The sequence below is a fragment of the Labrus bergylta genome, chromosome 14 (genome assembly GCF_963930695.1).
Source record: "Labrus bergylta chromosome 14, fLabBer1.1, whole genome shotgun sequence".
NCBI lineage: Eukaryota > Metazoa > Chordata > Actinopteri > Labriformes > Labridae > Labrus > Labrus bergylta.
In genome coordinates, this window is record NC_089208.1 from 25708872 (window position 1) to 25722789 (window position 13918).

The window sequence follows — 13918 nt, forward strand, 5'->3', positions numbered from 1 at the left end:
TATCTGCAGAGGTAAATACAAAAAACTATTTACAGTATGAAAACCTGACAAGGAAAAACATGTTGCCACACATATCAGTGTTCTCTGGTAATCAGACTCTAACTTCTAGAAAAAAAAAAGTGTTTCAAGGTGGTTAGGCCTGCAAACACACCAAGAAGAAAATGTATGCAAAGGATGAATCCACATGAACAGAGACCTCTTCTCTCATGTCAGAACACATAAACACAGGAGGGATCCATGAAATTCAATTATATTATATAAACACACACAGAACATGCTGTACATACTGTGATGGCTTCACATTCATTTATATAGAATTAAGATTTTCTCCTCATGATAACGGTCTGATTTTGACACAAGGACCGAGAGAAGTGAAACCCCATGCTGCTCCATACTGCGCCTCTTTTCACCAAGCAAAACGTGAAGAGGACATGTATCATCAGGTTTAAAAATGACCACACTCAGACGACTAACCTAAAATCCACTTCACTGCCTACTGTACACACAAACAGATAAATCACACAGTACATTAAATCACTAACATGCTTCAATGCCCAACACATGCATGTATTTATATCCTCTGGTGACCTGACTTACATTTGAGAGCATGTTTCCATACAATTAATACTCTTCAGTTCACTATTTAGAAAGTAACTCTGACTCAGTCTGTGATCTTCGAGGATTTAAAGTCACCATGCATTTAAGTGTAAAAAAAGAATCCACCTAACTACAGAATACTTAGCAGAAATCAGAAAAATAAAACTGAAAAATCTGTCACAAAAAACATTAACGAATTCAGAAATGTTGTTCTTCCTAAATCTTTTATTTCCTCTCAGAAATGAATCACCAGAATCTTATTTTTCCCAGGGCTTTGGTACATTCAAGAGGTTTCATGTAAAGACTGAGGTTAGCTTTCCTGTATTGTAATGCAGGCCTCAGTGTCTTTTCTTACTTAAACAAATACAGCATGTCAAACCTTTACTCTTCACCCGACCCTCATACAGAAACCCTCTGACTGTGACCACACACCATGAGGGGAACCTTGCAAAGTAAGACGTTTTATTTTAGTAATTTTATTATACCAAGTCTTAATTTGACAATGATACAAACAAAATGTTCCTGAGAAAAATTAACCCTTTAAACACACCGTCTGGGTTTGTGTTGGCATGTAAAGGGTTAAATAAAAGAGGCCACAATTTCATCCTATCAGAGTTTTCTGTCTCTGCTGATGCTAGGCAGAACATGCTTCACTCGCTGCTCTGTGATTGGTGGTCTTGCTATAAAATGACAGAGGGCCTAGTAAACGTAAGCCAATGAGAGACTGAGTTCAAATGAACCAATCAGGGATCGTTATTCACTGGAACTCTGCGTAATGTCCGTTTTTATAAATCAATCTTAACACACAGTATATTTAATAACTGTGATGATCTAATGATGTCATTTATTAACTATATTGTTATTTGTGGTGGTGGGTTCCAAAATGCCATGATTGCTGTTCACTGTTCAAGGTACTGAGGTCTCTTTCTACGCAGTGTGCACGTTGTTGTGAAGTGTAGGCTTTCCATGAGATCTTATTGGCCCACTTGCCTTCAGGTTTTGTCCATCAAACGGCAGCGAGCCGCTGACCAGCGTGTAGAGAATCACTCCCAGGCTCCAGACGTCCACCTCGGGCCCGTCGTACTTCTTGCCCTGGAAGAGCTCGGGGGCAGCGTAGGGCGGCGAGCCACAGAACGTGTCCAGCTTGTTGCCCAGCGTGAATTCGTTGCTGAAGCCGAAGTCGGCGATCTTGATGTTGGCGTCGGCGTCCAGCAGAAGGTTCTCCGCCTGAGTCATACCGTACGTGGAAGCAGAGACAGAAGAGGAAGAGGAGGGGGGCGGGGGGAGGATGTCAGATAAAGCGACATGTTCAAAGAACAGGAGGTTTGTGGAGGGGAAGGGGGAGCAGAGTAGTTGGACGTGGAGGGAAAAGAGGAATGAGAAAGTGGGCGGCAGAAGAATGTGAGTTGTGGTGAAGAAAAAAAAAACAGGAGTGTGAGTGAGCGACAGATGGGGAGGGGGTTGGAGCTGGTGTGTTGTCCAACAGAACAGATCCTGGACATGACTCATACTGTATATATCTCACTGTGTGTGTTTAGGAATGTAATAATCTATTAAAACAGGAGCAGGCTCCCACTGGGTAAAAAACAGCCTCTCCACTCATCACTGCCATTAAGATGCTAAAGGACACAGATTAAGACTAGTCCCAGATTATCATTTTCTCTTTCAGAGTAATCTGCCAGTGAAAGAAAAGTCCTAGTCTTGGACTAGCCTTAATCCGGAGTGTATCTGAAAGCAGCCCCAAAACATCCTGCTGACTCTCTCACCTTCAGATCTCTGTGAACAATGTTCTTTGTGTGGCAGTAGTGGACAGCGGAAACAATCTGTGAACGACAGGAGACAAATAACAGTTCAAGAAGTGACAATTAAATGTGAGGATTGAGTGCATGTGGGTATCAGGAGGTGTTGTTTTTGACGCACCTGTCGAAATTTGGCTCTGGCTTCCACCTCCTTCATTCTCCCATGAGACACGAGGTAGTCGAACACTTCACCTGCAAGCGTGTTCAGAAACAGATGAGTCAGAAAATAATATATTATATGGATGTTATTACTTTATTATAAAGTGCTGACATACAAATGATTTCCATTCACATCACAGTTATTCATATTTTTAGAGTACAAATGCTGTTAAGGTGTGTTCTTCAGCTTTACTGTCCTAGAGAGCTAATTTGTCCTGTAGCCATTGAACGCAACACTGCAGGTACATCCCAGCTTTAGGGAATATTTGGATATTTTCGGAAACACACTTATTTCCTGTCTTGCTAAGATTTATTTAAGAAGATTATTACACCACTCTTCTTTCTGTCCTTTTAGATTAAAGCTGCAGTCAGTTAATTTCTCTTGGCATGAAGACAGAAAGAGCTTGCCCGGCTCGTACAAAGGAAACAAAATCCAACCACAGGCACCTCCAAAAGTCTGTTTCTCTCAGTTTATTACTATCTTATACTGTCTTATATTAGCTTATGCTAAATCTGTCATCAATCCTCTGACTCATCATGTCTTCTTCTGTTGAACAAATGTGAAGCCAATATTTTTGCTCTAATAACCTACGTACATTGAGATAACATTTATTTAGAATTAATTTATAATGCACTTTAAATTTGAACAAATCTCAAAGTGCTACAAATTGTGATGAAACATGTCAAAAACATGATCATAAAAACAAGAACTGAGCAGTGGTGGTCAAGATGAGAAATGTTACAACATTACATGCTTTTAGATATCATACTATGCACATTTAAACACAGCTCACAGCTTTTCCCAGGCGTTCACGTTCTTAACCTCCTAATACCCCCCCCCCTCGAACTTCAAGTTGTACAGACTTGAATTAAAAATCTGTCTCTGAAGGTCACAGCTGACAGGAGGTCATTTGGTTCAAAGTCCCCATGAAACAGAACTTTCAGAGTGACCTATTTCCTTCTGAAATGGGATAAAACTAATCACAAGATAGAATGCGGTTTGGTTGATTTTGATTGGATCGTTGAAGCTTCGACAAAGCTTTTTAATTGGTCAAAAATAAGTAAACGCCCCTGAGTGCAGGATGAGTCACCAGACCTTTAAAATGTTTTACAGGAAGAGAACATAAAGTTATTTTGATGTAAAAATACTCAGACAATGCCTTTTTGAAATATATTTGGCAGAACTGTTAACACAGGAACGCTGGATTAAAACCAGGAAAATGTATTTTTTTATTTCAAGGGGACTTTAAGATTGGAAACAGAAAAAAAGAGGCTGATGACATGAAATGGACACAAATAGAAACATAAAGAACACAGAGCAGCATTAGATGCATCGAGGTCTGGCACTGCAGCATCATTACTGCTCTGAGGCCGCTCAGTTATTTATGTTGTGGTTCTATGCTCTATTAAGTTTGAATGTAGAACCAGACAATACAGGAGTTTACAGTCATCTCCTGGTGATGACAGAGTTCATCTATTTCAAAGTGTGAATGGGTAAAAAGGAAAATAAAGCCAACAAAGCAAATAGATCACTGAAGAACTATCACACTTAAACTCTTTCTTTAGATTATAAAAACATCTCAATTGGCTTTTCCTACTTTTAAAAAGGGGAATTCCTATATTTTTGAAACCTGGTTCCATTTATGTATTTTGGGTTCATATTTTGGAGGCTCATAGACTATAAACACTTTATAACTACTCTAGTAGACAACTAGCTTTCGACAGACCATAAAGGCTGAAACATATTCCTTATAAGGTAAGATATGCTAAAAGTACAACGTAACAGAAGATTCTCTACTAAAATAAGTCTTTAAATTTAGACCGAGATGCCTGAGAATTATTCTGAAAACAAAAACATTGGTTACCCTGCTCTCGTCAAAGCCTCAAGACTCCAAAGACAAGCGTAAGAGAAAGTTTACCATTCAGACCACGAGTCCACCACCACCTCTGCTGTGTTTGTGCAGGTTGTTGTCTTTTAGGGAAGGATACAAACTGATCGTTTGTCAGAAACCAAAAGAAACAAAGCACCCAACCAGGCGGTGGTACCCATGTAAACATGTGTTCTCCCAAAGTAAAAGTAAAAGTTGCTGGCGTTGTCATTGAGACTTTAAAGAGAGCAGTTTCCATTTCAAGTCATAATTATTCTTTAAAAAAAAAAAAGGTTTTCCCTTGACAAAAAAAGTCCATCTCCATGGCAACCCTCTCTATATTGCATACAGCTTAATAACAAACTAAGTCTGCAGTGACAAAAAGAAGAAGCTTGTTTAAAGACAAAGTGTGAGCTGAGCAAAGTGTGATCAGGTTTATTTGTTCTGCAGCCATTACAGTCTGCAGTTAAACAGGTTGATTATGTTTAATATTTTAATAATAATTATTCTTTAACTGTTATATATTAAAGACGGCAGCATTCAGAGTTTAGTTAAATAGCAACACTCCTGCAAAACATCATTCACATTAAAGCTCAATATGTCATGATTGTAATCAGGGATTTTATACAATTTAAAAGGGCTTTGGTATCCATCTCAAAAATGTATTTACTTATCTATTATCTATTTCTTGACAGCTTTGCTACTCTTGTTTTGGAGCAGGCTTATCTTTCTTATCATCAAAGCCAAATGTTATAACATTACAGTTTTCAACATTACTGTTTGCATCCAGATTGTTTCTGTTTTTGTCTAAAATCTTATCTTATATTTCCTTTTCCTGTTGGTAACTGTTAGCAGAGGTGCTGCTCGTCAACAAGCAAGACAGGCAACTGCTTGGGACCTGAGACCAGTAGGGGGCTCCTGAGGGCTCACAAACTTTAAACCAAAGCAGACGCCCAAAATGTGCCAATTTTGTACAATATGTGTCAATGTCCAGTATGTACATTCTGTTCTTTCAATATTGTCAAAAAAGCCAGGCCTGCTGTTTTCCCTATTTCCATTTTTTTCTGCTTAGCTAAGCTCACTGCTCTCTCAGAATATTTTGCACACTGACATGAGAGTGGTATCAATCCTTACGAGTCACTCTGAGCAAGAAATAAATAAATGCTGAACTAGTTCTATAAATGTTTCAGATTTTAAAAAGTCCTCAAATAGACTAGTAGCTCTGTAGCACCGTCTTCTATTCACTTCTGGAGTGTAAATGAGTGACAAGTGTCACGGCACGCCTCCTTCATTTGCTGACCATTTGAGCTAAATTAATTCAGCTTAGACTTTTGACCAATCGCAGAACTGTAGCCGTACAGACTGCAAAGATGAAAAGAACCTAACTTAACATTTCTTAATTTAAGAAACACTCCATCTAAGATGAAATTGTTTAAAAAAAAAAAAAAAAGATAATTTGATACGTCTAAATTATTGAGCTCATGATGCTAATTCTGTTAACCCATTAATGGCAATTTCCATGATGTGTTAACATCAAACTAACAAGCTAAGATTTACATACCGGTCCATCCACCACAGAACATAATACAATAAATGATCAAAATACTGATCAAGTTCAGTTGTTACGATACCACATTTGTTTTACTTGGACATGATACCAGCAAAAATCAGACAATATTGATACCTGTTACCACAGCAACAATTGCCACAGCAACAAAAATAGAAGTCTTAAGCACCCAATGTTGGGTAATGTCTTTACAATAAATTACAATAAATCTGCAGGCAAACTCCTACACACTTTCTAAGTTGCACACATATGTTGCCAAACACAAAAAGTTTGCCAACGTATTTGAGCAGTTTTTACAATGTTCTCTGTCTTTCGCTCGAGGCAACTTTGGGTTAAAATACAAACAATTACGTGTTTTAGCCATAGGCTACTATCTATGATTAAAATAACTGAGTTTAAAACACTTGGTATTGAGAAGCGTCACAGTACCAAACATTTTGTCATCCTTCGATCACACACACACACACACACACACACACACACACACACACACACACACACACACACACACACACACACACACACACACACACACACACACACACACACACACACACACACACACACACATAAAGATGTCCCTGGATGTGCAGGAGAATGTACTCACCCCCACTGGCGTACTCCATGATTAGGTAAAGGGTCTTATCAGTCTCAATCACCTCGAACAGCTGCACTGTAGGCCAACACACAAGCAGATTAAAATCCAATAGATATACAGAACAACAAATCCTCTTCACATGATCAATTATTGCACATCCGTCTGCCTGCCTGTTTTAATACAGGTAACCTGCTGCTTACACACACACACACACACACACACACACACACACACACACACACACACACAGTGTGTGTCTTACCTATGTTAGGGTGATTCAAGCCTTTCATTATTCTCACCTCCCGAAAGAGCTGCACAGAAGAAAAAAACAACATAATATTTTGATGATTTCAGACTAAAATAAAAATCTTCTGTTCATCTTCTGAGTGTTGACCAGCGTCTCTTTGAATAACCTTAAGTCTGCCCTTTGATAACAACACGTTCATGTAAAGAAATACATTCACATTTTTGAGAACAGTTTACATCTTTGGAAGTGAGATGGGGGATTTCTTCTCTTCTCTAAGCCCTGATCAGGTCCTTTATGTCTTTATTAGAGAGGAAAGCTGCAGAGAGACATGAGGAGAGGGAGTGTTGGATGACATGCACCGAGCAGCATCAGGATCAGGAGTCCAACCAGTGAGACGAGGACTGAAGCCTCTGTACATGGGACGCCTGCACAACCAACTGAGCTAAAGCAGCGGCCCTGGATTTCTTTGTTCAGAACATAGACTGTAAATATAAATGGATGACGCTTGAGGGACGTCACCCGTTGGTTTCTAAACTGCTGTTTTGGAAGCCCTTCCATGGTGGTTGCCATATTGGAAATCTTTACTCTATCAAACTTTTGGTCGACCTAACAACAGGCAAAGAGGTGGAGCTGAGGCGGTCCCAGCCTTACCTAGCCCTGATAAACCGCTACAATGCAACAGCTTGTAGTCGAGTCCCTAACTATGCATAACTTGTATCCTTCATGAAACCAGAATGGGTGAGTTATAAAATCAGTGTGTGCCGATAAAGACATTAAATAATAAGACCAAAGTTGTTTTTTGAACCAGGCTGTAAAAATGTTCATTTCTTTCATTTGATTCAGGGTGTGTATGTGACTTCTGGGCCTTTTGGAGCCAGCTTCAAGTGGACACTCGAGGAACTGCAGTTATTTGCACTTCCTTCCTTGGCTTTGTTTATCAACACCACAGTTTGCTGCTTGGTTCAGGTTTATTTCTTGTGAATCCTGCAGGTTATTTTCTATATTATGAATGAGCAGATCAACTGAAGTACACTGAAGCGTATATCACGTAGGTGCGAGGTCATGAAAAAGCACCTATGAAACAAGTCAACACCTCCACAGTTAGACGGTGCCAAAAATCCGAGACACACCAAGCTGTTGATCCAACACCAGCACAGACAAGCTCTGTGGTGAACATCCACACCGTTCATTTTGATGAACATCTGAAAACAATCAATCTCTGAAACAGAAAAAAATACAAACTCCTCATGTACAGATGTGACCCCAAATCTACATCTCCTACTTTCAGAAAATGTAAAGCTAGAGGACAAAACAAGAGGAGAACTTGTCTGTATGTTCACAGTGTCTACACCATTCAATGAACAGTCAAATAGATATAACCAGTCAGGATAAATCACACCGTTTGTACTTATAATAAAGCATAAATGTACAGTATCTGATCCCAGCTTTCATTGGGTGTGAGGCGTGGTACACCCTGAACTGTTCATCAGTCAATCACTCACATCACACTCACGTCCACACCGACACACGATTCAGAGTCACCATGCTTTTCCAGTTCCAGTTCCAGTCCCCCCATTTTGTGGAACCAGCTGCCTCAATCTCCATGTTTCAAAACCAAACAGCAGGGAGTCGTCGTCTCTCAATCTTGAGGCCGAGGGTTCGATCCCCAGCTCCATAAACAACACATCCGATGTGTCCTTGGGCAAGACACCTAACAGTGAATTTCTCCCGCTGCTTCATCGGCGGCGTATGAATGTGTATGAATGGATGAGTTACTTCTGATGGTCACTTCACACAGCAGCCTCTACCATCAGTGTGTGAATGTGTAGGTGTGACCTGCGGTGTAAAAGCACTTTGAGTAGTCGGAAGACTATACAAGCACTAAACAAGCTCAAGTCCATACTCCATATTTACCATTAACCATGTGTTTACTTCATTCAGTGTCATCTCGATCATTTGAAGATGTCTTTGTACTTCGTTTTCTTATTCCTCGTCTGTAAGACACTTTGGTCAGCTGATGCTGTTTTAAATGTGCTATACAAATAAACTTGACTTAATGTTTAACATGCAAACATTTTTCACATCAGAGTGAAAGGCTGAGGGTCGGCTCTTTCCTCAACATTGCTTAAAAATATGTTTGAAAAGATAAGAAAAAATTAATTAAAAAAGGAATAAAAGATGAAACCTTAATTTGAACGTACAACTCACATAAAAGCCTTGTCTATACTTAATAAATATTATTGTAATCATTATCATTTAACCATCTTCAGAGGAGAATAAAGAGATCATGCCCACTAAGGAAAGACAAAGTGTTTATGAGTTGATACCGTTGGTTTGGCTTGTAATTCCTCCCTTTCAATTAAATTGTACATTTCATATTTTGAATGCAATAGAGTTCTAATGCTCAGCATCAGGAGTCCTCTCTGTGAGTGTAAAAGCTACATTCACTGTCCTGCTGCTTCGTCTTTATAGCATTTTAATGAGCACTAAAATGGAACTAGACAGCTGTCAGAGATCAGGGTGGAGCAGTGCGAGCAGACACTTGTGTCCTTTAACAAATGTGTCCCTTTTAGGTCTTTCATAAAATCATTTGTGGAAGAGAAAACAACCAACAAACAGAAAAAAAAAACCTCACCATTGAAAAAACTAAACAAAAACCAACACAAAAATTTGACAAGCCAAAAACAGGCCAACTTCCTCTCTCTGCGTTTGACTCCTGTCTGCATGTGGAGGATATATTTGTACACTTTGTCAGAGCAGAGCAGGGGATTACGTTTGAGCCAGATCCCCTGATTTCATATTATAACATTCATATACTTGCTTTAAAAAAAAAAAAAAATCACCATCGCTGAAAACCAGTGACCCTCCTCCTCATCAACAACTCAAACTGGTAAAAAAAAAAAAAAAAAAGATGGAGCGATAAGCTTTCTATCCTCTTTTCTCCATCCTCCCCCTCTTCCATTTCCTCATGATGTGTGTGTCTCCCTCCCTCCTCCTTCATTCATTCCTCCTCGAGCTGTTCAACCACGTCACTGTTGCCATAGTGACCCAGGTATTAAGAACCGGGCTCTTTTCCCAGCTTCTCCAGCTGTGCGAGAGAGAGAGAGAGGGGGGAATCTTGGGATACGTAGTGCTGCTGCCGGAGCGTCTCATCACGCAGGCGTCCCGTTTAATTCTCTGCTCAACAGATCCGTCAAAACAATAAACAATCCCCACGAGCTAACGCCCGGGTCATCGGTGGTGAATGAATAGTAATCCTGCGATAAAGCCGATGGACGCACAAGCTCTGTGGCTAAAGGGCAGCTGGGTTTTATAACAAACCGAGCAGATGGTAACAAAAATCCACACAGATATTCTCTGCTTTGGTTTTTAGGTGTCTAGCTATTTGAAAATCTTCTTCTTGTGTAATCTGTTATTTCCTCATAAAGTAATCCCTCCTCTTGGCTTGATGTTCTCAATGCGTGATTTCACTTCCCCCTCTTATACCTACCCTATACAATACATCTCCCTCTCTCCCCTCTCCCCTCTACATACATTACGGTCCAGATTATGCTAATATGGGCTCTTTCATGTCTTCAATACTAAGGATTTTCTCTTGCCCACGGGTATGTAAAGAAGCTCGCTATCATCCCCGGCCAATTGTAGAGTATTCTCTCCAATCAGCGGCCAATCCTTCTCCTCTCTCCTCAGTCCTGTCCTCAATGTTGCACCATTGTTTCTAACAGAAAGCTGGTCAGGTCCAGGAAAAGAAAGCAGCCAAAAAGACGGGATAAAACACAAACTGGGATTATGTTTTGTTTTGTTTTCTTCAGAGGCTAATATTCCAGCCAGGTAAGGAAACAGAACATTTCTGTCTTGATAAAAGCAACAGAAATGTGATGAATCAAAGTACCGGGGATTTCAGGAAGTCAGTGATCACAAGGTGCGAGAGTAGGCTACGTGAAAAGAAAACAATGAGATTTTGTGTTTGAAAGTCTTGATAGTAGCGCAACAATCCAAGGTCATCGCTTTGATTGTGCTTCCTATGATGCAGTCGCACAAGTGGCCTTACATTGTTGCGCTGGTGTGTCTGCTTTGTTTGGAAATTAAACTTGTTTTTTTAGAGACATTTCTTTGCCACTAGTGACTGAAACTGAGCCGATCAAGTTTCAGATATGTACAGTCTATGGCTAAAACTGATTATCTGACATTTTGGGTCAATGTCAGAATGGTTGGTCCATCTTGTATAGGGCTCATGATCACGGCCTTGTGACCAAGTACACAGACGTCCCACCCCCTCAAATACAAAATATAATGATAGGCCAATCACCTGCCAATTACAAGGTGATACTCATGACATCTAAACACAGCAATTTAGCAGCAACCTCCATCAACATGTCAGGTTATACGCTGCACGCTAGCTGAGCTAAAATGAGTTCAGTGCTGTTAGTAAGCCTGTTAAGACACATTCATGTTGGAGTGGCCATGCCAAGAAAAAGCAGAAAACATACTTAATTATTTACACAGGAAGAAGGAAAGCGAGTTTATGTTACAAAAGGGAGGGACATGTGTACGTGCTCGATCTGCAGGACCAGCGTTACAGTCAGCTAAAGGAGTAACGTGGAGCGCTGCGCCACCTGAAGTCACAGTTTCTTTGCACAATTACTGTTCTGCCAGCGGACTAACAAGGCCAACATGGAGGCCTAATAAAAAGTGGCAAAATCCCGGGGCGCCTAGTGATTAGAGCACGCGCCCCCATATGTGGAAGCTCTCGTCCTCTAAGCGGGCGGCCCAGGTTCAAATCCGACCCGTGGCTCCTGTCATTCCAAACTCTCTCTCTCTCTCCTTGATTTCTGACTCTATCCACTGTCCTGTCTCTCCAATCAAGGCAAAAAAAGCCAGATTTTTTTTTTTTTTAAAGGCGTGAATCCTAACAAAGCACAAGAAGCCATTCACCCACACCAGCATGGTGAAGGACACAATGACCATGACGACTGAGGGACCAAAAAAAAGTTTGACTGAAATAATGTCTGCTGTTGCCGATGTAGAGTTTGGTGCTAACAGAGTGTGTGTGAGCGTTGTAAGATTTGGGTATAAATGTTTGTCAGTAACTTCATTCGGCCGGTTTATTAGTTTTGATATATTATGTGTCTAAACATAAATGATGTGACGCACGTACAGTAGCTCTTGGACACGGGTCATTTTTTTCAGTGACAAAGCTTGCATCAAATAAATAAACAAGCATCAGGAAGAATTACAAGGAAATATAAAAAAAAATGTGCAAAAAGTTTAGAAAGAGCACAAAGGTTAAGTGGAAAAAAAGGTTCCCCTTGAAGCAAAAATATAGATTTTTTACATGCCAACTTCATCATTGAATGAAATCGTAATTATTTTTTAAACTATCCACTTCCTTTTCATGAATTTTAATAAATCATTTTTATGGTATAATCTTTCATTTCTGCTCTTTTTTTATTGTAAGTGTGTATTTTCATTTCTAATATTCATCCACAAAGCACTTTAAATTGCATCCGTGTATCACATGTTCTATACTAACAAATCTGCCTTGCATTGCCAAATCGCATTTATTCTGCTAAGGGTCTGAAGTTTTGTTCTCAGACTTACTGTATGGAAACAAACATCCTGGTAAAACAGCATCAAGCACAGATTCCTCTGTTGTTTTCATGAAATGCTACAGAGCCAACAAATCACAGTTTTCACAGTTTCATCGTCAGGCCTTGTCGTTGCACTGATGACTTGCATGTCAGGTTTAAGGATTCACACACCTTACTCATGGAAGAGATTGAGCACAGAAGCAAAAAACTGGGCCTGACAGATAGTGCTGATTCTGGTCACACACTATTTTTCCAGTAGGATGTGTGACATATCTCAGGGGAGTCCTCTTTTAAAAGGTGCTCAGGAATTAAACTCTGCTACATCTCATGAAGACACACTGGTCTTCCCAACTCATGTAGCAAGACATACAGACATCTTCCAGGCAAACTAAATCGCACAAAAAACACCACACAAAGAAGAATTATTTCATCCCTGATTTGATCCTTCTGCTCTGTTCACTTCTTGCCCACAGGCAGAGCAGCTAACGCAGGCTGAGGGAGGTACAAAGCGATAAAAAGAGGGAGGAGCAGGAAGAATTAGTGCTAAATGAGGGAGACACTTTGGCCTACATGTGCACATGACGAGCATTATGGGAAAATATGTCTTGGTTGAATGCTTGTCTGCGTCCTTTGTCTGTCTTTTTGCTCTTTCTTCACTGAGAGACTGAAACACGCGACGGGGCAGAAGAAGCTCCTGCCTGATGTCAAGTTGAGACATGTTCAGTGTCTACACGTCCAGATGTGAACTATTCCAGCTCCTGAGTCAACGGGCAGCATCTGTACTGCTCCCCTACTCTGCTGCTGACCTTCATGCGCAAGAACCCTCCACCATTCAGGAAAAGGACAGTCCATAAAACGTCCTCCTTCAAACATACACCTGAGTTTCCCTAAAGGCACCAAACCCAACGGAACCGACCACACAATCATTGTGTTTTCCCCCTGTAGTGCTCAGTAACGTGTGTTCAGGAAAGATAAATTAAGAACACAAACAGAGAGAAACCGATGGGTTGGTTAGAGCTGGGTTTGTTTGATGAGTCACCCTCCTCTCAGGGCGGAGATTAGCTCAGAGAGAGACGAGAGATGATCTGTGGAGCAGAGGTCTCCTCTCTCGCCCATCCAGTCTGTAGCACCTGCCAAACAGCATCACATCCTACGAGCCCTCTCTCTCTCATTATATCAGCTGCTCTCTCTTCTCTCTCTCTCTCTCTCAGTTCTGAACTCTCTCTCTCTCTCATTTTCTCAGCTGCTCTCTCTCTCTCTCTCTCTCTCTCTCTCTCTCTCTCTCTCTCTCAGTCCTGAACGTCTCTGAGGATGAACCTGAACCTCTCCAACACAACAACATTTCAGCTTTTTGTTGAATGTGACCAAATAATCCACGTTTCTGGTGCCCTGCTGCTGTTTATGGAAGTAGATGGTATCTAAAGGTGTTGCATATTTCAGATTGCTGAACCAGAGGATATGCTGAACAATGAATAATCCATCAGAATAAAGA

General features: G+C 40.5%; 1 protein-coding gene across 3 annotated transcripts in view; it reads right to left on the reverse strand.

The window, feature by feature from the left end:
* The window catches only part of mark4a (MAP/microtubule affinity-regulating kinase 4a), a 39440-nt gene that overhangs the window by 17437 nt on the left and 8085 nt on the right, over window positions 1-13918 (reverse strand). For all 3 annotated transcript variants that reach the window (XM_020629267.3, XM_065962716.1, XM_020629270.3), the window contains exons 4-8: window positions 6851-6899; window positions 6598-6663; window positions 2518-2588; window positions 2364-2420; window positions 1588-1824 (exon numbers count right to left, since the gene is read on the reverse strand). In XM_020629267.3, coding sequence (XP_020484923.2) covers window positions 1588-1824; window positions 2364-2420; window positions 2518-2588; window positions 6598-6663; window positions 6851-6899 — 480 coding nt within the window. The remainder of the gene's footprint in view (window positions 1-1587; window positions 1825-2363; window positions 2421-2517; window positions 2589-6597; window positions 6664-6850; window positions 6900-13918) is intronic.